General features: G+C 35.7%; 4 protein-coding genes across 10 annotated transcripts; all 4 read left to right on the plus strand.

Annotated features, from left to right (window-relative positions):
- Positions 1 to 996: 996 nt before the first annotated feature.
- LOC117933567 (DEAD-box ATP-dependent RNA helicase 7) lies at positions 997 to 8,719 on the plus strand. The gene is made up of 14 exons (XM_034854989.1): positions 997 to 1,598; positions 2,652 to 2,786; positions 2,879 to 3,019; positions 3,148 to 3,259; positions 4,576 to 4,646; positions 4,821 to 4,975; positions 5,073 to 5,184; positions 5,657 to 5,758; positions 6,235 to 6,295; positions 6,379 to 6,547; positions 6,627 to 6,723; positions 6,820 to 6,914; positions 7,782 to 7,915; positions 8,127 to 8,719. Exons 1-14 carry the CDS (start codon positions 1,098 to 1,100, stop codon positions 8,375 to 8,377), a joined length of 2,136 nt encoding a protein of 711 aa, XP_034710880.1. The 5' UTR covers positions 997 to 1,097; the 3' UTR covers positions 8,378 to 8,719.
- A 2,152-nt stretch (positions 8,720 to 10,871) lies between these two features.
- LOC117933597 (mitochondrial metalloendopeptidase OMA1) lies at positions 10,872 to 15,857 on the plus strand. 2 transcript variants are annotated; one of them, XR_004654321.1, is made up of 4 exons: positions 10,872 to 12,152; positions 12,286 to 12,434; positions 14,852 to 15,157; positions 15,781 to 15,857. XR_004654321.1 is itself a non-coding variant. In XM_034855035.1 (3 exons), the coding sequence occupies exons 1-3, from the start codon at positions 11,247 to 11,249 to the stop codon at positions 15,099 to 15,101; spliced, it is 1,305 nt and encodes a 434-aa protein (XP_034710926.1). In that variant the 5' UTR covers positions 10,872 to 11,246; the 3' UTR covers positions 15,102 to 15,373. The 2 variants fall into 2 exon arrangements, 1 of the variants encoding a protein (XP_034710926.1); XM_034855035.1 differs by lacking the exon at positions 15,781 to 15,857 and having other exon boundaries at positions 14,852 to 15,373.
- Positions 15,799 to 17,335, plus strand: LOC117933305 (pentatricopeptide repeat-containing protein At5g66520-like). Its single transcript, XM_034854675.1, has 2 exons — positions 15,799 to 17,220; positions 17,318 to 17,335. The coding sequence occupies exons 1-2, from the start codon at positions 15,799 to 15,801 to the stop codon at positions 17,333 to 17,335; spliced, it is 1,440 nt and encodes a 479-aa protein (XP_034710566.1).
- On the plus strand, positions 17,313 to 22,310 carry LOC117933596 (cytochrome P450 704C1-like). Of its 6 annotated transcripts, XM_034855029.1 has the most exons (9): positions 17,313 to 17,438; positions 17,537 to 17,606; positions 17,794 to 17,843; positions 19,284 to 19,519; positions 19,603 to 19,818; positions 20,202 to 20,486; positions 20,558 to 20,893; positions 21,628 to 21,828; positions 21,946 to 22,310. In XM_034855029.1, the coding sequence occupies exons 1-9, from the start codon at positions 17,399 to 17,401 to the stop codon at positions 22,126 to 22,128; spliced, it is 1,617 nt and encodes a 538-aa protein (XP_034710920.1). In that variant the 5' UTR covers positions 17,313 to 17,398; the 3' UTR covers positions 22,129 to 22,310. The 6 variants fall into 6 exon arrangements, with proteins under 6 accessions (XP_034710920.1, XP_034710921.1, XP_034710923.1 ...); XM_034855032.1 differs by having other exon boundaries at positions 17,414 to 17,606; positions 17,790 to 18,601; XM_034855031.1 differs by having other exon boundaries at positions 17,414 to 17,606; positions 17,790 to 17,843.
- Positions 22,311 to 23,406: the final 1,096 nt, after the last annotated feature.

Here is a 23,406-nt window from a genome sequence, read left to right on the forward strand (position 1 = left end):
AAACTATCCATAAAAAATGGATAAAATTCTAAAATCTTTAATTGGTTTTAAACCAAAATTTGAACATATTAAAGAAAAAGACAATATATTATTAGATTAACTAAATAGGTAAATGATTATTAATGACTAACTTTTTGTTTTGATTACAAGAACATGGACAAAGAAAACCAACCAATTTTCACTTGAGTAAATAGTATAACATATGATACACATAAAGCTTTGATACTAAATCTCTCTACATGAAGTGGAATATATATTTTTATTGTTTGAAGATAGAGAGTTTTATAAATAATTGAACTCAGCTCAATTAAAAAATAATCACCTATAATATGTTTATCTTTATCTCAAATCCATTTTATTAGGAAAGATGCGAGACTGGTATCCCAAAAAACCTATCCTATAAGTTCGTTCCCTATATATGAGGAGTAGAAGCATAAATATTGAAATAAATTTTTATATGATATATTAAGATATATACAATTTGTCCATGTACTTCTCACACATAGGCTTCTCATTTTTTAAAGAAAATATTTTAAAAAAATTTATATAGCTTATAATCGATATTATTGAGGATAAAATGTTTATGAATATATTATGAAACAAAAATTTGGATGTGATTTTCTTAATCTTATCATTCATAAATTTTATTATTATTGTTATTATTTATTTCAATGCATAAAATAGAATTATAAATAATAATTTTTAATTTAGTAGGTATAGAGGATTTATAATTTTATACATTCAATTTTATTGCTAATTTTCTGTAATTGTAATTTGCAAGCAATATTATGAGCCGAATAAAAAAAGAAAAGAATTTCTATTAGAGGAGAAGTCAAACCCGGATACTTTTCTCAGTGTATGAAAAACCGGTTTAGTCCAATCTTTTAGGAAATTTAGTGATCCAACGGTGATAATCTAAACGAAAATAGGGTTCAATATCTGACGGCCTAGAATGGTTCCACGGCCAACACCATAAATTCAGAACCCTAAAACCCTTCTCTTCCTCTCTTGCTCCTGCTACCGCGTTTCACTGCCATACACTCTGTAGCAGGCGAAACCCCCATCTCTCTCTATTTGCTTTGTCTATCTAGAAAACCATGCCTTCTCTTTCCCTTGCTGATCCTGTTTCAGTATCCAAAGACAAGAAGGAGAAGAAGTTGAAGGTTAAGACCTTAGAAACTGAAGCCTCAATGATTAAGAAGGAGTCGAAATCGAAGAGGGTCAAGAGCGACCCAGAGATCTCGGGCTCTGATTCTGAGGATTTGAAGAAGAAAAAGACCAAGAAGAAGGAGAAGCGGAAAGCTTCGGAGATTGATGACGATAATGAGGACCAGATGAGCGAGACGAGCTCTGAATTGGGTGAGCCGGTGAATTCGAGTTTGAAGGCGAAGAAGAAGAAATTAAAGGTGCCGGAGATGGAAGAGGAAGAAGGGAAGGCAGAGGAAAACCCTAACGCGTTGTCCAATTTTCGGATTTCGGAGCCACTTAGGGAGAAGCTGAAGTCGAAGGGGATCGAGGCGTTGTTTCCCATTCAGGCTATGACGTTCGATACCGTTCTTGATGGGTCTGATTTGGTTGGCCGGGCGCGTACTGGTCAGGTACGTATGATTTTGGTGTCTGTTTTGTTGCTGAGAAAATATGGGTAAAAAGGAGTTGAGTTTTGGGTTTTCAATTTTCATTACAAACAATATAAGATCAAGACGTGATGGGGCATTTATAATGTGTTATTTGTTTTATATTTTTGCAAATTTTTCTTAAATAGTATCTGATTTCTTCAGAAATTGGTTAGGTTCAGTACGAATTAATCTCGAAATGTTTTAATCTATTAGCCATGAAAGAATCTCCTATCTAGTTATATTAAGCTAATTGGCTGATGGTGAATTTGAATAAATTTTAGTGAAAAGGAATGAAACCAAAAACTTGCTGAGTTGTTTGCAATCAATTTGGGCTATCTGGTTGAGTTTGACCTAATTTGGAATACTGGACAGAGGTGAGTCAATAAATTATTTTGCTGGGAAGAGCTGTTTGGATGAGGTTCCTAAAGGCTTAAGGTTCTCAGCTCTGGATTGGATTCAAGATCTGGGCATAGTTGTTAGTAAATATCTGTCTGTAGGAAAACTGGTTGCTTGAAAAGTGAGAGGTGTGGTCTTGAAGGATGTGAACTTTCCTTAAATTAAATTATGCCAAAGCTCTTATTGGAGCAGGTATGGTTTTGAGGATTTCTGATCCATTTTTTGTGTGCTTAATGCCATTTTCTTGAATGGTAGGGTTTCTTGTTGCAAGTCTAAAATATATCCAAGCCCATTAACGTAGAAGAAATTGAGCTTGTCTGAAACATCTTTCGAATTTTATGTGTATGTTTGTTTTGAATAAACTAATGATAGTCAAACCCTGTTCTGATAAAAAAAATGATAGTAAAACCCTGTTCATGTCTTTAAAAAATCAAACTTGATTTAATGTTGCATATTGTCCATGTTTTGTGTGTGGCTAGTATCGCAATAGAATGAATTCCTGTCCTTCCTGCAGTGTCAAGTTTCTTGTTGTTCATTTGCTTAATTAATGGTTTATTGTTCATTGCATGGGTGGTCCTACTGGACTTCTATCCCTGTGTCGAATACTAGTTCCTGTAACTATCCTTTACACTCTTACAGGGAAAAACACTGGCCTTTGTGTTGCCTATCTTGGAGTCTTTAATAAATGGGCCCAACAGAGGATCACGAAAGACTGGATATGGGAGACCACCATGTGTTTTGGTGCTTTTACCTACCAGGGAATTGGCAACTCAGGTATTATGCAAGGACTTAGTTTGAGGAATCTGCCCTTGCCTCTATAGTAACCATTTATCTAATTATTTTAATTTTTTTGGGGTTATTTTTAGGTGTATGCAGATTTTGATGTTTATGGTGGGGCAATAGGATTAACTTCATGCTGTTTATATGGTGGTGCTCCTTACCAAGCTCAAGAGATTAAGCTAAAAAGAGGAGTTGATATTGTTGTGGGAACACCTGGCCGTATTAAGGTACTTTCTTCTTTTTCAATTTCATTCTAGCCCCTGTTCTAATTTTGCTGATTTATTTGCATGTAAAAATTTTAGTGTTCTGTATCCCATTCATGCTAATACTGATGTCCAAGCAAATCATGTTGTAGGATCACATAGAGAGGGGAAATATTGACTTCAGCTCTTTAAAGTTCCGTGTCCTTGATGAGGCTGATGAAATGTTGAGGATGGGTTTTGTTGAAGATGTTGAACTTATTCTAGGTATGTTAATCATCATTTAAGGGTGCATTGTTTTATGATATTTCTTGATTTTCTGAATTAAATTATGAAAAGCGGAATTAAATAAATTCTCCATTTATGTATCAGCATGTAGGAGTAGCAGTATATAAGCCAGTGTGAATATTGAACAAATCTATTGACACATTAGCACATTAATAAATTATAGTGATTTTCATATTATTATCAAAATATACCTCAGATCCATACATATGTTACAATGATATTATTTCTGTGTATAGATTGAGTTGATGCCTAAATCCATTTTTGGTTTTATCTGGAAATGATCTGTGAATGCTGGAAATTCTAGGGATAAGAGTTATTTAGCCTCTTCTCGCATTCTTCTCTTGTACATTCACAAATGTTGATATAGGATAGTCTATGAAATGTTGACGTAGGAGAGTCTGAGAAGAAGTGAAGTATATGTCTTCACCAAATCTCTGTCTGTCTGTCTCTTGTGTGTTCCTGGGAGGCATCTCAGATTCTCTCAAGTTCTTATATTTTCTTAGATGCATTGTATTTTTTATGTGATAAGTTTTAGCCACTAGATGCATTCCACGTATTATTATTAGTTGTGTGCATACATAAAAGGATGGTGGAAGTTAATAGCTGGTAGGATATACTACAATATATTATTTTCTGTGTATAGATTGAGTTGATGCCTAAATCCATTTTTGGTTTTATTTGGAAATGACCTGTGAATGCTGGAAATTCTAGGGGTAAGAGTTATTTAGCCCCTTTGCACGTTCTCTAGTACATTCACAAATGTTGATACAGGAGAGTCTGAGAAATGTTGATGTAGGAGAGTCTAAGAAATGTTGATGTATACGTCTTTTCCAATGTTACTCGCCAGGGTAGCCTAGTTGGTCAAGGTGAATAGTAGGAAGTGTGGTTCTAGTAGGTGGCAGATGGTCTTGGATCAAATCTTGCCACTGATGATACCTTGAATTTACCTGGTACTGGTTGTTGTGGGGCGGTCAACACCCCGAGGTTTGGGTCCCCATGGAGAGTCCTAAGGGCTTGGCCATGGAAAGGTTCCTAGGAGAGTCTGAGAAGAAGTGAAGTATACATCTTCTTCAAATATCTCTCTCTCTCTCTCTCATGTGTTCTTGGGAGGCATCTCAAATTCTCTCAAGTTCTTAGATTTTCTTAGATGTATTGGATTTTTTTATGTGATAAGTCTTGGCCACTAAATGCATTCCATGTATTATTATTAGTTGTGTGCATACATAAACGAATGGTGGAAGTTAATAGCTGGTAGGATATTGTATCTTTTTCCAACCTTTTGTTTGATTTTTCAGGCAAGGTGGAGGATGTAAGCAAAGTTCAGACACTACTTTTCAGTGCAACATTACCTGGCTGGGTGAAAGAAGTACGTTTTCTTTCCATGATTGTCCTATTAGAATAATTTCTATTTTGAGTTAAGAGTACAAATAAATAACAATTTCTTAATTTTATATTTCATTTATTTCATGTGTTTGTAACAATTACTTCTATATTTTCGTCTGCTTCTTATGTGATGTAGTCCTGTGTTTTGTATTGCCAGATTTCTTCTAGGTTTCTTAAACCAACCCTGAAAACAGCAGACCTTGTAGGTAATGAAAAAATGAAGGCCAGTACTAATGTTAGGCATATTGTTCTTCCCTGTTCTAGTTCAGCCAGATCCCAGGTCATTCCTGATGTTATTCGCTGTTATAGCAGGTAAGTTTTTCTACTATTGACTGCCTCTGAGCCATGCTTTTGTGATATTCTTTATAAATTCATTGCATTTTTTTTCCTGTCTTTTCTCTTAATTCAGTGGAGGTCGAACAATTATTTTTACTGAGACCAAGGATTCTGCTTCTGAACTTGCTGGGTTATTGCCTGGAGCACGAGCTTTGCATGGGGACATTCAGCAGTCTCAGCGTGAGGTAAATTTTTATTTGGGGGCACCTGTCAAGATTAAGCAAGTGGGGTTTGGGCAAGCAACTACATGTCATATAACTGCATTATCCATAAATAGCTTCGTGAGACAGCAGTTCATTTTATGAGGATGCTTGTGAATGTTACTTGTGTATCTGTTTGTTTGGTTTGCTTCTCCATTTGTGTTCTGTTAACATATTCTCTTTGCTGTTTGCCTACAATTTTATGTTATGCCTAATTTTCATCTAGGTGGAAAATTGAATAGTTTCTGATCAATTTTCTTAAAAGTCTATGGAAGTCTAAAGTTTCTTCATGAATATAAATAATTATATGGTTACCAGTACCAAAGTTGTTCTTAGAATGCACCTTGTTGGTGTCACTTTGTATGAGCCCCAGGAAATTTGTCATATTTCCTTCTAATGAACTCGAGCTTAATATTGGTTGTATGAGTCTCTTGATGGATTCTTCTTTTTATTGTAGGTCACGCTTTCTGGATTTAGGTCTGGCAAATTCATGACATTAGTGGCCACAAATGTAGCGGCAAGAGGATTGGACATCAATGATGTGCAGTTAATCATCCAGGTTTGGCTTCCAATTAATATTGACAAGCTGCTGTTGGTCACTCCTGTGGCAAAAGAATGCTACTTTTACACCATATATACCGTCTTCATTAATCCCAGTATTTGCCCTGGAGATTGTTGGATTAGATACCACTCCCATGCTTGTCATGTCATGCATGCTAAAATTGCTATTGATTCATCACGGGTGCTTGCTTGTAAAAGTAGAGGTCCAGTTTGGAGCTTTTTTATTTTATTCTTTAATTTTTTTATTTTTATTTTTACAATGAGCAGTTCACAATCTCTGATCTGATCAAGTTGATATTTGGCATGCAATTTGATATTAAGCATGGCAAAATATGGACCCTGTATCAGAGTGGTGCAGAAGTAGCACTGATTTCTCATTAGATGTAATATATGCATGCATGACTAACACAAAAATGGTGTGGACCTTTCAAGTTATGCTTCTCAAATACACTGATAGTGTTTTTCTTGCTTTAGTGTGAGCCTCCTCGAGATGTCGAAGCTTACATCCATCGATCTGGACGCACAGGAAGAGCAGGTAAATGTCAATCCATTTTCAGATGTCTCTTATGGTTTTGAATAGATTATGTGACGGATAGAGATATATATTATTTTTTTCAGGCAATACTGGGGTTGCTGTAATGCTTTTTGATCCAAGAAGGTCAAATGTTTCTAAGATAGAAAGAGAGTCTGGAGTAAAATTCGAACATGTATCTGCTCCTCAACCTGCTGATATTGCCAAATCTGCTGGTGTAGAAGCTGCAGAAACAATCACCCAAGTCTCTGATAGGTACACTAGCTATTTGTGTTGAATGATGAAAACTTACTGTTTTGCCAGATTTGGATATTAACATGCTTCTGAAATGCAGTGTGATTCCTGCATTCAAATCTGCTGCTGAGGAGCTCTTGAACACCTCTGGTCTATCAGCAGTTGAGTTGCTTGCAAAAGCACTTGCAAAGGCTTCTGTAAGTTCTTAGGAATCTTCATCCTGTTTTCCATTTGAGCTTTGATATCCTACTGTTGATTGAAATTCTGAAAACACTGGGTTGCTTCTTGTGCAGGGTTATACTGAGATAAAGAGTAGATCACTTCTCGCCTCCCTGGATAACCATGTGACTGTACTTCTTGAGGCTGGGAGACCAATCTACACACCATCGTGAGCACTTGGAACACTTTTTAATTTTTTTTTACTTTAATATCTGCCCAAAGCAATCAATGGTTTGTACATTCTTAAACAACTAGGTTTTAGTAATTAGAACCTGTGCATCTAATTATTTTTGAGGAAGAAAATTTGGTTACATGACATGGAGATTGGCACAAGTTAAAAGAGTGTCCAACATATCCAAGGTTCCTGCCCTGGTGGTGATGGAAAAATATTGCTGCAACACAGATTTTGACTTCTAAGTAATATCCAAATTTTACTTGGTGTATCTGTCATGTGACAGATAGTCTCTTGGATATTTTCTGAGACATGCTCCTCAGATGTGAACGCTCTTGTTGCACACTGTTTACATTGGTTGCTTCACATCCCGTGAAGCATTTTATTTCTTGTGTATGTGGCTTGTAGGTCAACCAGCATCTGACGATTGCATTTGAGGTGTATGCTTGTTTTCAACCAATGCGTGTGAGGTGTTACAATTGTCTTAACGTTGTTGGATTTTTTTTGTTTGTTTTGTGTTGGATGTGGTTTTTGTGGGGTGGTGGTTGGGTGGTTCAAACATTTATCATAATTATTTTTGGCATTGATTGCTATGGGTGAGAATGGTTCCACAAGTAGTCTCCTTGAGGAAGGTGGTTAAAGATTCTCTACTTGGTTTGAAGCTCACATGCAAGTTCTTCTTCCTTTAGTTCAATTGTATAGCAGGTAGTATTGAAGATAACTGCTATATAATTATTGAAAAAGAGAGTGTATGCTCATTGCTTGCTTGAATTTTATTTAATTATTGGTTGCCTTTGGCATTTTAAATATTTTTAATGCATCAAGCCTTGTCTGATTCATGGTTTCCGTGTTGCCATTTTTCAGTTTTGCATATGGGGTGTTGAGAAGATTCTTGCCTGAGGATAAGGTTGATTCAATTAAGGGCCTTGCTCTCACAGCTGATGGAAATGGTGCAGTGTTTGATGTAGCAACTGAAGACCTGGACGCATTTCTCGCTGGTACCTTCTGTTCTTAACTTTGTGGAATTTGACTGTGGCAATTCCTTTTTGCTGGAAACTACGAGGCAGTCTTAAATCCTTGCATTGTTTTATGCTACCTCCAACACATAATGGATTTTGCTGTTATTTTAGTTCTGCATTTATCTGCAGTTTTTTTGCTTTGCTAGTATCATCACCTTAAAAGAATTTCCCTGGTTTTTTATGTTTGCAGGTCAGGAGAATGCAGCTAATGTGAGCTTAGAGGTGTTGAAGGCACTGCCACGCTTGCAAGAAAGAGACCAGTCAAGAGGGGGACGATTTGGAGGTGGTGGCCGTGGTGGTGGCTTTGGGGGAAGAGGTGGTGGTAGTAATAGGTTCTCAGGGGGAAGAGGTGGTCGGGGTGGTGGAGGTTTTTCAAATAGAAGAAATGATAGATTTTCTGGTGGCTCCAACCGTGGGAGGGGCCGCAGCAACAAATGGTGAAGGCCTCATATCTGTGACAGAAGAACGGTTGAGGACTCGATCGAACTGCAGAGGCTAATTAGTTTTGTGATTTATTTATTTGATGATCTAATATAATTTCCAAAATTTGAAGCCTGGATAACAGAACGTAGGGTATTTTTCTTTCACATATATTCTTTTTGGTTGTCATGTTAGTCATTTTCTGGGGAAAGTTTTTCCTTCTTACCCCACTTGGAATTCAAAATTTTTGGATGTAATGTGATCAAAGACTGAAGACAGTATGTTACTTTGTTATTTGTCGAGATCATCAGAATATTTATGGACTTGAGACTACTTTTTGATGTCAGCTTCTATGTTTGGAAATTGCTTTCTGGAGTATCTGTTGGTACTTGGCACTACTTTCATGATTGTGTACTGGGGGGTCGAATGCCACCACATATTATCTAATGGGATGTTGACATATGTTTATTAGTGTTATGTTGACATGAAATTCTATGTACAATGGAAAGTGTCGATTTGAACTACTAATTTTAAAATAATATTCTAAAATTATTTTTATTATTTAGATGACTATATAATTTTGGAATAGAAATTTTATTTATTTATTTATCAAACTAAATTTTTTTTATTATTACAGTGAATAAGTTTCCATAGAAAATAAATCATAAATTTAAAAAGGGGAAAAAACATTATCTCTTCCCATTGCTTTTCCACTATTAGCCATATATCCTACTTTTATATAACTTCTATACAAAAGTTGATATTATCATATTAGTAAAATTTTAAAATTTAGGTTTCTTATTTTTTAACTAAAATTTAGGTACACTCTTCAATTTTGGTGCATTCTTAACTAAAATTGGTGTATCCTTAAAAAAAGTCTCATATACTCTACAAGAAAAGAAGTATATTGTATGAACATGATTGATATTAATTTATTAGCATAATCCATTTCTAACATGTATATTAATTACCATTATAATATGAGATTATAACACATGTTAAAATGTGTGTAATTTAAAATAATTTTTGGATTATCATCGAGAAAAGGCAGAGGAAAATAAAATATATTTTTTATTCATAAAAAATAGCAAAAGAAGTTTTTCAATTTAAAAAATATATTTTAATTATCTTTTCATTGAAGGATGTTTATTTATTTTTTGTTCATAAAAATTATAAATTTAAATATTTTTAAAAAAAGAAACCCAAATTTTAAAAATTTATTAATTTTTATAATGATTATATCAATTTTTGTATAAAATTAGTATATATGACTAATAGTGGAAAAATGATGGGAAGGGATGGATATATATATATATATATATATATATATATATATATATATATATATATTAAATTATGATTTATTTTTTGGAGTTTGAAATAGCTAAACAAACTTCTTCACTATAGTAATAAGACTCCTATTTCTTCTTCTTCTTATTATTATTATTTTTAATTTGTAATTTTCATTTTCACTTTTTAATTAATAACATGATGAGAAAATAATAAAAAAAGTGTTAGTTAAAATTAATTTCCAAATATTTAATAAATTTATAAATATTCCAAAATTAGTTATATTTTCTCATTAAGAGTTAAATAGATTTAAAGAAAAAAACATCTTCAAATAAATTAAAAAGAAGCTGTACCTTAGTTAATAATAATAAAAACATTTTTAGAATATAAATTTAATTAAAAGTGAAAACCCAATATTTTTTGACCGTGGGCATTTGAGAAAAAATAGGGTTGGCTCGTGTAAGCATTCCAAATTAGTTGAAATACAACAGGTGCTAAATGGGTATTTGAGAAAACAAATGGTTGATTTGAGTGACGATTTCAAATGAAATGAAATATGAGAAGTTAAAATACGACCGGTATTTACCAAACTCTTAATCCTTATTGTTGATACATGACCAACAATGTTTTTTCTCTTAACTTCTTTTAAGTGAATAATGAATGTTTTTACAATAAGATGTGTTTGAATGGTTTTTTTCGACGCATCTCTTCAAAGATTAAGTTAGTTTTTGAAAGAAATGAATTATAACTTTTTTAAGGAGCTTTTATTATACCTGAATTTGGATGTTGGATGGATTTTTATTCTAATGTAATATTTTCAAGTGCATTTTTACTATTTTAAATACTAATAATTAGTCTTATAAATAAATATTTACGCTCATGATATAACGTTTCAAATCATTTGTTACTTGCACAATGAATATGAATGTCACGACAGATTTGGACGGGAGAGAAGCTTTGCGCGTAGAGGGATGGGACCCACACTCATGATTGAATGTACATGGTGGGATTAGTCAAAATAAACAAGACGAAGGTAAAAAGATCCAGAAAAATAAGATTAAGATTAAAGTATAAATAACGAGGATTAAAAATATATCTGAAACGTTTTTTTATATTATCGAAAAAAGCATATTTAGTTATTAATGGCCATTTGAGGAAAAGAGGGATGACTTAAAAAGGCGCAATTCTAGAGGTTGCTATTGGTAGAGGGATTATGATTTCACCCGCAGTGTCTTTCTGTGGAAACAATCTATGATTTTGCAATCATCCCCCATTTGAAGGAGAATTTACTGTGATTTTCCCGGCTGACAGCAATACTACAATAAAAATGGATTTATAAACGAGAAAAAAGTGGAAGGGGATGAAGCGGTTGTATAGTTGGCAGGTACATAGCGCTTCCAAAGGTGTCTAGTCCACTTCCAGAAACCTCTACTTTCTGTCTAAATAACAAATACCCACTTTTCTTCTGCTTAATGCATCCTCCTCCTACGTCTCCTCCATTTGTTTCTTCTTCTAATTCTCTCTTTTTTCATTGAAGATGATCATATTCGTCTTGCTCAAATTCATTCAGAATCATTCTTGAATTGGGTTTTCAACAACCATGTCTTTCTATAGAAGAGCCAAGTCTGCATTCAATGCGCTTCGGAGCGCAATACCCAGAACCCCAATTCAGGAACCCACCTCCAGAATCACCCACAATCCTTCTTCGATTTACAGCTCAAATAATTCTAGGGTTTCTGGGTTTTCTCCGTTCTCTTTGATTTCTTCCCAAATTGGACTAAAGCGGTGCTACCCCAATCCATTTCTTGGTGGCGCAAGGCGGTACTACTACGTCGATCGGTACCGCGTTCAGCATTTCAGGCCGCGAGGACCGCGAAGGTGGTTTCAGAATCCAAGGACTGTGTTCATTGTTGTAGTGGTGGGATCTGGGGTTCTGATCACTGTGTATTTTGGGAATTTGGAGGCGATTCCGTACACAAACAGGACCCATTTCGTGCTTTTGTCGAGAAGCATGGAAAGAAAAATAGGGGAGGCGCAGTTTGAGCAGCTCAAAGGCACCTTTAAGGGCAAGATACTGCCGGCGATTCACCCAGATAGTGTGCGTGTGAGGTTGATATCAAACGATATAATCAAGGCGTTGCAGAGAGGGTTGAGTCATGAACGAGTGTGGAGCGATCCAGGGTATGCGGCGGAAGGGGATTTTATGATTGATGAAGCGAGGACGCGTGAAACATTGGCAGCATTGATGGACACCCCTCCGGGGAAGTGGCATAAAGATGATGAGATTCTTGATGATAAGTGGGTTCATCAGAGTAGGAAGGAGGCTCAAGAACGCGGGTCACGGCCAACGACCCAGCATTTGGAAGGATTGAACTGGGAGGTTCTGGTGGTGAATGAGCCTGTTGTGAACGCCTTCTGTTTGCCCGGTGGGAAAATTGTGGTTTTTACGGGATTGTTAGAGCATTTTAGGACGGATGCCGAGATTGCAACCATCATTGGGCATGAGGTATATGTTCTATAGTATTTAGGTACTGTCATTCTGTTGGATGTGGAAAAGGAATGTGGCCGATTTTCATGTGTGATTTAAAGAATTCAAATGGGGATTAAGTTTTTTGTCTTTTGTTTTCCTTGGTGATCAGATTGGGCATGCTGTGGCTCGGCATGCAGCAGAAGGGATAACAAAAAACCTGTGGTTTGCCATTCTGCAATTGATACTTTATCAGTTCATTATGCCTGATGTTGTCCATGCAATGTCCACTCTCCTTCTAAGGCTTCCTTTTTCAAGGAGGTATGTTTTGCCTCTTCATTCTTTTGCTTCATATTTGAGTTTTTCTTCTTGTTCAAATTTATTTCTGAGAACATTGATTGATCAATAACTTCAACAATATGAATTATTCTATCTAAATTGATTTGGGATGTAAGATATTTAAACAATTAGAATCTTCCTATGAAGACCTCAATTTGCATAAGACTTTTTTGAACAAAGAGTTTTTAGGTATATATAATAAATGATGCCACCATGAAAATGTCTTGTTTGAAAATTTTCATCTCCTGTAATGTATTACCTAGGCTTTGGTATGCCTACAAGAAGATTGATTGGGGGCATTATTCTTTTCTAGGTCGTTAGAGCATTGGTTTTCTTTCTGAAAGTGGTTTGTTGTTGCTCTTTTCCTTTTCCTTGCCTTTTGGTGCCTTTGCTTGCCTTTTGGCGCATTTTGTATACTCCTTGTGTACTTTAGTGCACCTTGTTCAAGCACTTCTAATTTATTTACTTATTTACCAAAAAACAATTCTTGTGCACTTCAGGGCACTCTGTTGGCATTTCCTTTTTTATAATACTCTCTTGCTTTATCCATCAAAAAAAAAAAAAAAAAGAAAAAGAAAAAAAAAGAAAGGAAAAACTGAAAGATTTTTCTGACTGCTGAAACAGTTCCAAGAAGTCCTGTTGTGCTTCTTCTTGATACTATTTTGCACCCATTTGTACAATGATAAAAATGTCTCTCATCCTCATTATTTCCTCTATGATCGATGAGCCTTACAGGTGTCAATTCCTTGTTACCAACCTTTGCTGAAGTTTAAGTCGGTTGTACATAAATCACTGTTCTCCTTTTTTAGTTTTTGAGATTCCATTGATTTACCTAAAGTAGTTTATGAATATCTCATAGTATAATATCAAATGCATGAAAGTCTTCTTATGGAGAAATCTTAAATCTGAATTATCATCAGGGAAAAATAGGAATATATGGCAGCCTTCAGATGGCCCCTGGGTCAGGTTTGTGGTAATTTTTTTGGTAAGGTATTGAGTTGTTATCTGTCATACCAGGGTTAGAGGTTGATTCTGTGCCTTGCTGTAGGAACAAGTCCCAATATCTCAATTTTATTCATTGAGTGTTAAAAGTTTGACCAATTATAGTAGGCAAATGTTTGACATTGTGAGTCTTGTAATATTCCATCTGATAAGCAGATTGTGATAGATTTATCTATTCTTTTTGATGGATTTACCTATGTATTGTGAGGGTGATCTTGCTTGTTGTCCCTTCAATCTGTGAGCAAGATGACATTTCTTTTCAATCCAACTCCTCATAACCTGATAGAATCATGTGGATTGCTCCATGCAATGGTCGATGATGCTTCCTCTTGAAATAACCTTGGAGGATGATTGCAAGAGGGAACTGGCGCCATGGTGTTTATTGTTGCATCTCATGAGAATCCTTTGGCTATGGGTCCCATAAGTCAGCAGTATCAGTCCTACTTTATGGACAAATTAAGTTTGAAGATGGTTAACTGACTCAGTTATCATTCTTCCTTGGAGAACCAAATGAAAATTTTAACTTTTCTGTAAAGTTGGCTGAGAAGGATTGCTATATTCTTGTTGAGGATGAAGTTTCTATGTTAATGTGATAAAAAATTCACCTTTTATAACATGTACCCTTATTATCTTTTCTATATTGTTTCTCAGTATGTTCTCACGCCAAAATAAAACTTACTTTTAAGGTGGAGAAAATGATTTTGAGTTGTCTTTTCCAGAGTTCCAGCATAGTTGACATTGCCAAATATGATTGTGGATTCATAAATTTATGGGAGAATCCCGTTTTTTTTTCTTTGTTTCTGATAAAAGTCTTTATCTTAGTGATTAGGAAGATTTGGCTGAATTTCAGTGAATAATCGATATTAAATTTATCCACTTGAACTCTGGGAAAATTTTGCTAAACCCCAAATAACATATAGAATGCTTGAATCGCTTTGTTTTCCTCAGATCATTGATAGAACAACCAAACCACTTTCATACCAGTTTACCTTCAGTGTTCAGGGAACCATTCTTGGCCAACATGTCATGTGTTGCCATATTTATAACTACTATAATTTTGACAGGTTTTGCCCCTCATTTTTCCATTTCATCCATTTGTTTCAAGTTGGGGTTGGGGAGGGGGGCTGAGCAAGGGGGTGGGTCTTTTTTTACTTTATTTCGCATCTGAGCTCTACTTATCATTACAATTTAGTTGTTTGTTGTGTTTTCGTGAATGCTGAACAAGTAAGCTTTGTTTTATTATTGTATTTGATGTTACTTTTCACTCCCACTGCTTCTATCCAAATCCCATCAGCTTCTGAAACAAAATGGGCTTACACCCATTTAGTGGAACAAGATGGTGAATGAGAACTTAGTAAGAGCTCAGCTGATAGTTTTTTCTCACTTGTCTGTACTAGGATGGAAATGGAGGCAGATTACATTGGCTTGCTATTGATGGCTTCAGCAGGATACGACCCTCGAATTGCACCCAGAGTGTATGAGAAGTTGGGGAAGGTGGCAGGGGATTCGACACTAAAAGATTATCTTTCTACCCATCCATCTGGTAAGAAGAGAGCTCAATTGCTGGCTCAAGCCAAAGTCATGGAGGAAGCCCTCACTTTATACCGGGAAGCAAGAGCAGGCCGAGGAATCGAAGGTTTTCTTTAGGACGTCAGAGACACCATCATGTAAACTACTCTCTGTACACAAGATGGTGATCGCAGGTCGTGGAGTTCGAAAATTTTCAATAATTGTTCAAATCATCTCCTGCAATTTTTTTCCCATCACCTCTGTAATAATAAAATTTGCATTTCTTGGGATGCCTTTCGATTGTGCTTCTTCTTCTGTTTCCATCTGTAATCTCCTTTCTGCTTGAGAATTTTGGTTCTTCATCCTCAAATTAAAAAAAAAGAAAAGCAAAACGTTTCAGTTTACGGTTATGTTTTGATTGTGCCAATTCTTTTGCCTTGCCTTGTTGTATAAAGATTCGTAAATGGTTGGTGCTTCTTACACTTGTTTTTAAGTCTGTGAAAACTGTTTCTAAAAACAGTTTTGAGCCCACAACTGTTTTTAACAAACAGTTCTTAGACAGATTTGAAATAATTTCATTTTTGGCTTGTTTTGAACGTTTTTGAAAGTAGTTTTCAAAAAACATCTTTTGAAAATAGTTTTTATAATTAGTTTTTGGAAATAATTTTCATTTATAATATTTTATTTTTAATTATTACATATATTTATTTATTTATTTAATTATCTTATTAGTTTAAAGAAGAGTGTATGCAGTGACAAGTGTAACTTCATTAAATTTTGAAAAATTAGTTATTGAAGTCCCCGCCCTTATTTGCAGGTACCAGTTGTGGGAAGAATGCTGGAACATCTGAAGGACAGACTCTCCGGCTTGATTGAGGAATGTAAGAGCATGAGAAAGCTCAAACAAATTCATTCCCAGATCATAACATCACCCCACCTACCCAAAGCCCACTACCATTTCCTCATTACTCGTCTCCTCTTCGTTTGTGCAATTTCAGATTGGGGCTCCCTCAGCTATGCTACTGATGTTTTTCGACTCATACAAAACCCGAGTCTTTCTGTGTACAATATTATGATCAGAGCCTATGCCTGTAAAGACAATGGCGTGGATGAAATTGGTTTGTGGCAGCCAATAATTCTGTATAAGCAAATGCTCTGTTCTGGCATTGCCCCCAATTACCTGACTTTTCCATTCCTTGTGAAGGAATGCACGAAGAGGGATGGTGGTGGCTTGGGTCTTAGTGTTCATGGCCAAATAATCAAGTTTGGATTCCATGGTGATCTTTTTGTTCAGAATTCTCTGATTAGTTTTTACTCAGCGTGTGGGTTTTTGAGTACTGCACGGATCTTGTTTGATGAAATGTCAAACAGGGATGTTGTTTCTTGGAACGCATTGATTACTGGGTATTTAAGAAGTGGGGAAATTGACTCAGCACTGGGTCTGTTCAGGAAGATGGAGGAGAGAAATGTTATTACTTGGAATTCAACTATAACTGGGTTGGTTCAGGGTGGGCAGCCAAAGGAGGCTGTAGAATATTTCTTTGAGATGCAGGTAATGAGCAATGATACTGTTCGACCAGACAAGATTACTATTGCTAGTGTGCTTTCAGCTTGTGCTTCTCTGGGTGCCATTGATCATGGGAAATGGGTGCATAGTTACTTGAAGAGAAGTGGCCTAGAGTGTGATATGGTAATCGGAACAGCATTGGTAGACATGTATGGTAAATGTGGATGTGTGGAAAGTGCAATTGAAGTCTTCAGAAAGATGCCTAAGAAGGATATTTTGGCATGGACTGCCATGATTTCAGCTTTTGCTCTTCATGGGCTTGGTAAAGAGGCTTTTGATCTTTTAGAAGAGATGGAAACACTAGGGGTGAGGCCCAACCATGTGACTTTTGTTGGGCTGTTGTTGGCTTGTGCTCATTCTGGCTTAGTAGAGAAAGGTCGTCTGTGTTTTGACTTGATGAGGTGTGTTTACTTGATTGAGCCACAGGTCCATCACTATGCCTGCATGGTTGATCTACTTAGCCGAGCTGGACTCTTTGAAGAGGCAGAGGGGCTTATCAGATGCATGCCAATGCAACCAGATGTGTTTGTTTGGGGTGCATTACTTGGAGGCTGTCAAATGCATGGGAATGTGGAATTAGGAAAAAAAGTGGCCCAATATTTAATTGATTTGGATCCTTCAAACCATGCTTTCTATGTGATATTGTGTGATCTATATGCAAAGGCTAGCAAATTTGATGACTTGAAGAGAGTTAGAGCCTTAATGAAAGAAAGAGGGATAAAAAAGGCAGTTCCAGGCTGTAGCATGATTGAAATTTGTGGAGTTGTTTATGAGTTCTCAGTGACAGGATCACCTGAAGTTGTAATGGGGGAAGTTGAATGGGTCCTGAATGGGTTAAATAATGTGATGAAGATGGAAGGCGGGATGCATGGTGTTATTTAGAAACCAGTGGGGACAGAGATGTGAAGGTGATATTAAGTTCTCGCTTTGGCTTTTGGGCAAATTATTTCTCATGTTTATACATATATATACTTTGTCAGAAAGTTTCAGAATGTTGAAAATTTAGATCTGTGTACCCTCCATTACCTTCAAGGACCTGAGATGCATGTGAAGATCAAAGATACTCATATATTGAGGTAAATCAGTCAGTATTGCTTCAAACTATTACAAATAATTCTGTTGCTTCCTGATAAGACCTTCAACTTTCATTCTTTTTCTGCCTTGAGTTTGATTCCATCTTTCTTTTTATGCCAAAATTATCATTGTGTTGGATTATTCAAAATCTTATTATTGAATTTCTTGTTATTTCTTGTTCCAAGTCAGTGCACAGGAAAACATGAGAGTTGGAGAGGGAGGCGCATTCAATAAGACGAGTAAGCATAGTCTTGTAATCGACAACTTTCTAGTCATCACTTGGCCTGAAAATGAAGCCCCACTCAAGAGCACAGCTGAAATAATCTTTTTCTTCCTTCAAGCAAAATTCCTTTTCTCAGACAAGTTCTTGTTTTTTGGATCTGGATGTTTAACAGATTTAGAACTTTAGTGTTGAACAGAAGCGTGGTACATTATACTATTTTCTTCTTATGAAAACACTTCTGTAACCAGTGTTTTTATGTATTTTCCATGAGACCTTGGTTAGCTTACCATGTAGCAAACGAACCAGGACACTGCAACTTATGTTTCCACTGTCAAAAATACAAAATTAGACAGGATAAAAGTTGAGGATACCTCTCATAATATATTTTCTGTGAACCCATCCATTACCACATCATGGTTCGCCTTAGGGGAAGATATATACTTCAACAACATAAACCTTGGTTATGGTGACTCTTCATCTCAATGAGACTAAGGTCAAGTTGCAACACCTGTAACAGAAGAAACAGGCCTGCTGTACTAGTTGTAACTTAAATATTTGAAATTTAGACTTCGCTTTAAACCACAGGGTTCCATGACTGCATGTGTCATGGCTGGAGCTCATTGTCATGGGAGTTCTAATATGTCATTGCTGGATCCTGAACTATAGTTCATGAGTTCATTGGTAGTGGAAGTTTTCTTCATGATACTTCATTTGTTCTCTGTGAATCTGTCTGCCCATGTATGTCAAGAAACAAAGCATCTCATGCTACTAAAGGTCGGTGCATCCAGTATATTTTAATGCTGTGGTACCCTTTGCCATTGTGGATCTTATCTTGTTCTCAATATGCTTTATACATTAAAGTGGAAGTATATGGAAAAAGCATGAGGCAGGACATGTTATCCTGACTGTGTATTCCCCCTAGATGTGTACCATCCTGATTGGAGATGGGTTTAATAATTCATGCATGAGCTCTTCTAATATATGACGAATCATTTCCATTAGTTTCACTACAAGGATACTAGAGGCAATATATTCATGGTCCAAATAAATAAGACAAGGTGCTGTGAAAAATATTATTGATGAATCTGTCAATCATCATCAACACAGTATATTTTTAGGTAGAATTAGTGAAGGGTTCACATCTATGATCAGTATTAAATTTCATAATTAGACAATCCCAAGGATTGAGATCTCAATTACGAATGATCCCAATGAAAGCTTAAATTATGAAACTTTCCTTTTCTCAAATAAAGCATATTAACGTTCTGAATTCATTAATCATAAAAAAAATTCTCATTTATAGTTTTCTTTGGTATTCTTCTTACAACATTGTCCAGAATGGGTGCTCTCCTCTTTGCTTCTGTCATGATCTTGATTCTTCTGGGTTTCTATGTTGCATGCTCTTTTATGTTAGCACTATTTGGAATACTGAGTTTCTTTTTGATGATATTTGTAGCTAAATTTCTATTTGTTTACATAAGAGAGGTAATGTCAAAGGATCAACGGCCTCCAGTAGCTGGTCCGGTGTTCAGCCAACTTATACACTTCAGTAAACTCTTTGATTATCAAGCATCTCTTGCCCAGAAGTACATTACTTACCGTATGATCCTGCCATCACATAGTGAAATTTACACTGCTGATCCAGTTAATGTTGAATATATACTCAAAACAAACTTCATCAATTATGGCAAGGTAATAAAATTTCGTTTGGCTGATTAGGTTTCATCAGTATTTGGATTCACTAAAACTGAAATTTGGTTGTGATGTTTCCGCAGGGGGAGTATCATTGTGACATAATGAAAGATCTGTTTGGGGATGGAATTTTTGCAGTGGATGGAGAAAAATGGCGCCACCAGCGGAAGCTTGCAAGTTATGAATTCTCAACGAAAGTTTTGCGAGATTTCAGTACTTCTGTTTTTCAAGATAATGCTGCAAAATTGGTTTTGAAGGTTTCTATGGTGGCTGCAGCTAAGCAAATGATGGATTTGCAGGTTTGTAGTAGGCTAGAAGCTGTAGAATTTTATGGGCCATTATCCTCGATTCTAAAACAACTTCAGGACTTCTAAATTAAATGACTTTGATTACAAATTTTCGCTTCAGGTTTTTAGGTACCACCTGATTCTATGGAGTAGGTAAAAAGTTTGATTTTAGGGTTTAAATTCTTACATGTTCAGTTAACTACATGACTAAGTTTCAAAGTTTGGTACACTCCTTTTCTTCTAGAGAAAAAAGGTTTGTAAATATGCTATTATAAATCTTGTTAACATTCAATAGTCTCATTCTTCCTCTTCCTTGATTGCAGGCACAACTTTTGCATTCAGTATTGAATAACTGAGGAGCTTGTGTTTCTCTCATTTCTTTTTTTTTTTTTTAGGATATGTTGATGAAATCAACTTTGGACTCGATTTTTAAGGTGGGATTTGGGGTTGACCTTAATTCTCTATCTGGCTCAGATGTCTTCGGAAATCAATTCATCAAAGCCTTTGATGATTCTAATGTCATTGTGTATTGGAGATATGTCGATCTATTATGGAGGATTAAGAGGTTCCTTAATTTAGGCTTGGAAGCTGCTCTTAAGCATAACATCAAAGTCATTGACAGTTTTATTTTTGAATTAATTAGATGCAAGAGGGAGCAGATGAAGAATAAAGAGCTTGATGTAAGTAAATTTTACCTTAAAAAGGTATTCCTTGTGTGTGTTATGGACTAATGAAGTTTTTTGGCAACCAGAGAGGAAAAGAGGATATATTATCAAGGTTTCTGCTGGAGAGTAAGAAGGATCCAAAGAAAATGAATGATCGATATTTGAGAGATATAATTCTCAGTTTCGTCATTGCTGGTAAGGACACATCTGCTGACACGCTTACTTGGTTCTTTTACTTGCTCTGCAAGCATCCTCTGGTTCAAGAAAAGGTTGTGCTGGAGGTGAGAGAAGCAACTAAAGCTCAGATTAACATATCTGCTGATGAGTTTGCCAAGAAGATAACAGAAAAAGCCCTCGACAAGATGCAGTATCTTCATGCAGCGTTAACTGAGACTCTCAGACTCTACCCAGCAGTCCCTATGGTAATGTGTACACACTTTGATCCAAGCCCATGCCCCTTTTCCATTTATCCTCCTTGGTTACAATATGGAGGTGCAAAGGGCTTCACAACCTTGGCAGTGCCATATAATCATCATATATTTTCCTATGTTTATGTGGGAATTCTATGTGGTGGGATTCCTCCTTCCACCTGCACTTTTTTCTTTTTTCATATTTGAGATTAGGGATCAGATTAGAAATACTCCTCAATTGCAGCTCAATTTCTATGCTATGTACCTATACGTCTCTGGTTTTGTGGGTCAGACATATATTGTAACAAGAAGTTGTTCTTACCACTAAAAGGAAGTGGGAGAAGAGTTGGAATGGTGCTCCTTTATCCAAACATGGCCTATTTGTTTTGTTAGATCCTTTCAAAACCTGGTTTTCTTTTCTACTGTGGTACTGAGTTTTAGAGTGTATATAAGAAAATTGTTGCAAATGGGTGGGTAGTTGCACTTAAGTTACCATTCAAACCTCCACAATATAATTAATTTTGGTGATGTGATCGGTGAAATGCAAATATTTCTTGTCCTAGTTGACTTGTTTGCTTTTCTAGTTGGTCACTACCCAGGTTCAGATTCTTTGAAGCAGCTCCACCTTAATGAATTGGTTAAATTCCAGTACTTTTTTTTTTTTTTTTTTAATTATTTAGAAGTTAAAGGAGACAAAATTGCAACTTAAAACTAGAATTTTCTAATCTATTGTACTCTAAATACAGGATGGAAAGCATTCAGAAGAAGATGATATTCTTCCTGATGGCTTCAAAGTAAAGAAAGGAGATGGTATGTGCTACATGGCTTATGCCATGGGGAGAATGAGATGCATTTGGGGTGAGGATGCGGGGGAGTTTCGACCTGAAAGATGGCTTGAGAATGGTGTTTTCCAACCTGAAAGTCCTTTTAAATTCACTGCTTTTCAGGTATGCAGCCATTTTTCCAACTACATATACCACACACTTCTTGATTCATCGATCTTATATATATCGATATATATCGTGACAAGGAAGAAGTATTTTCTCATTATTTTTCAATGTCAGGCTGGTCCTCGGATTTGCTTGGGAAAGGAATTTGCTTATAGGCAAATGAAGATCTTGGCTGCTGTTCTTGTCTACTTTTTCAAATTCAAACTTGTGGATGAGAGGAAGGAGGCCAGGTATCGAACCATGTTCACCCTTCACATGGATCAAGGTCTCCATCTATATGCATTTCCTAGACTGTAAATCACAAAAATGTAAGTCTTCTTCCATGGTATATACCATGGAGTGTCATTTTCTTGGGAGAATGTCTACTTTGAAAAATCATAGTTGAAGTGGTTGAAAAGTTAAGGGTGGATCGAACATCTGGAAATTGAGAAGTGTGAACATCTTCATTTTAAAACTCAAATTTTATTTTATTATCTCAATTATGAATTTCTTTAGTTAATATGTGGTAGTCAAATATCAAAATAAAATGCAACCACACAATGGACATGTGATGTACTTGAAAAACTATCTACACCAATCCTAGAATAAATCCATCAAATATGAAAGAGTAAGTACATAATATTACCTGGAACAGACATTACCTTCTCTCAAGAGTTTTATACTAACCAATATCTACACTTGTGTTCCTGTTTGTGATACATCTTGTACCCCTCATTGAACTCCTCAATAATTTGAAGGTGCAATCAATTACCATGAACAAACCTTAATAAAAAATAAGGCTTTTGAAAGTGATGAGAATGTATTGAAGAATAATGATGCTATTGTTCTAGGGCACTCCTCTGCACATTATTTTTACACAATCAAATAACAATCGACATACACCCTTTAATGTTATTATCCGCTGTACATGCTCAATCACGCTTACCTGAGTAGCCCTAGGTTAGGATTTATGATGATATCTGTGGACATGCGTTTTTCACGTGCGTCCCCACTCGAATGATGAGACTCGCTTTTCGTTTATTTGTGAAAAATTGATTTTTAGAAAAAGATTTGGTTGATGTTTGTTTTTTGGTTGAATAAAAAAAGGCAAAATATTTGGCTTTTTCTATTAAGTTAAAAGTAACCCATTGACATCAACAAACATAATTAAACTAAACTTATTAATAACAAGTTCACTTTAATTACATTGGTTAATATCAATAAGGTACTTTTAGCTTAATAGAAAAAGTCAAATATTTTGACTTTTTCTATTCAGCTAAAAAACAAACACCACCTAGAGTCGCTACTTATTTTAATTTTTTTAAAGGGAAAACAAAATAAGAAAGAAAATCCTGTGTGATTATTTATTTGGAAAAGACATGTTTGCAAAAACAGAATGTGGATCCAAAGGTCAGGTTGCCTATTGGGAAGGTACGGTGGTGAGCCCTAACACCCCTCTAAGCCCGTATACATACGACCTCTACTAAACGAATTAAGGGAATTGTGACAATTAATTAATTAATTATGAATATTAAGAAAAATAATCATGTAAATGAGTATATACAAGTCATGATGAAAATCAATATATACAAAAAT

The sequence above is a fragment of the Vitis riparia genome, chromosome 16 (assembly GCF_004353265.1).
Source record: "Vitis riparia cultivar Riparia Gloire de Montpellier isolate 1030 chromosome 16, EGFV_Vit.rip_1.0, whole genome shotgun sequence".
Classification (NCBI taxonomy): Eukaryota; Viridiplantae; Streptophyta; class Magnoliopsida; order Vitales; family Vitaceae; genus Vitis; species Vitis riparia.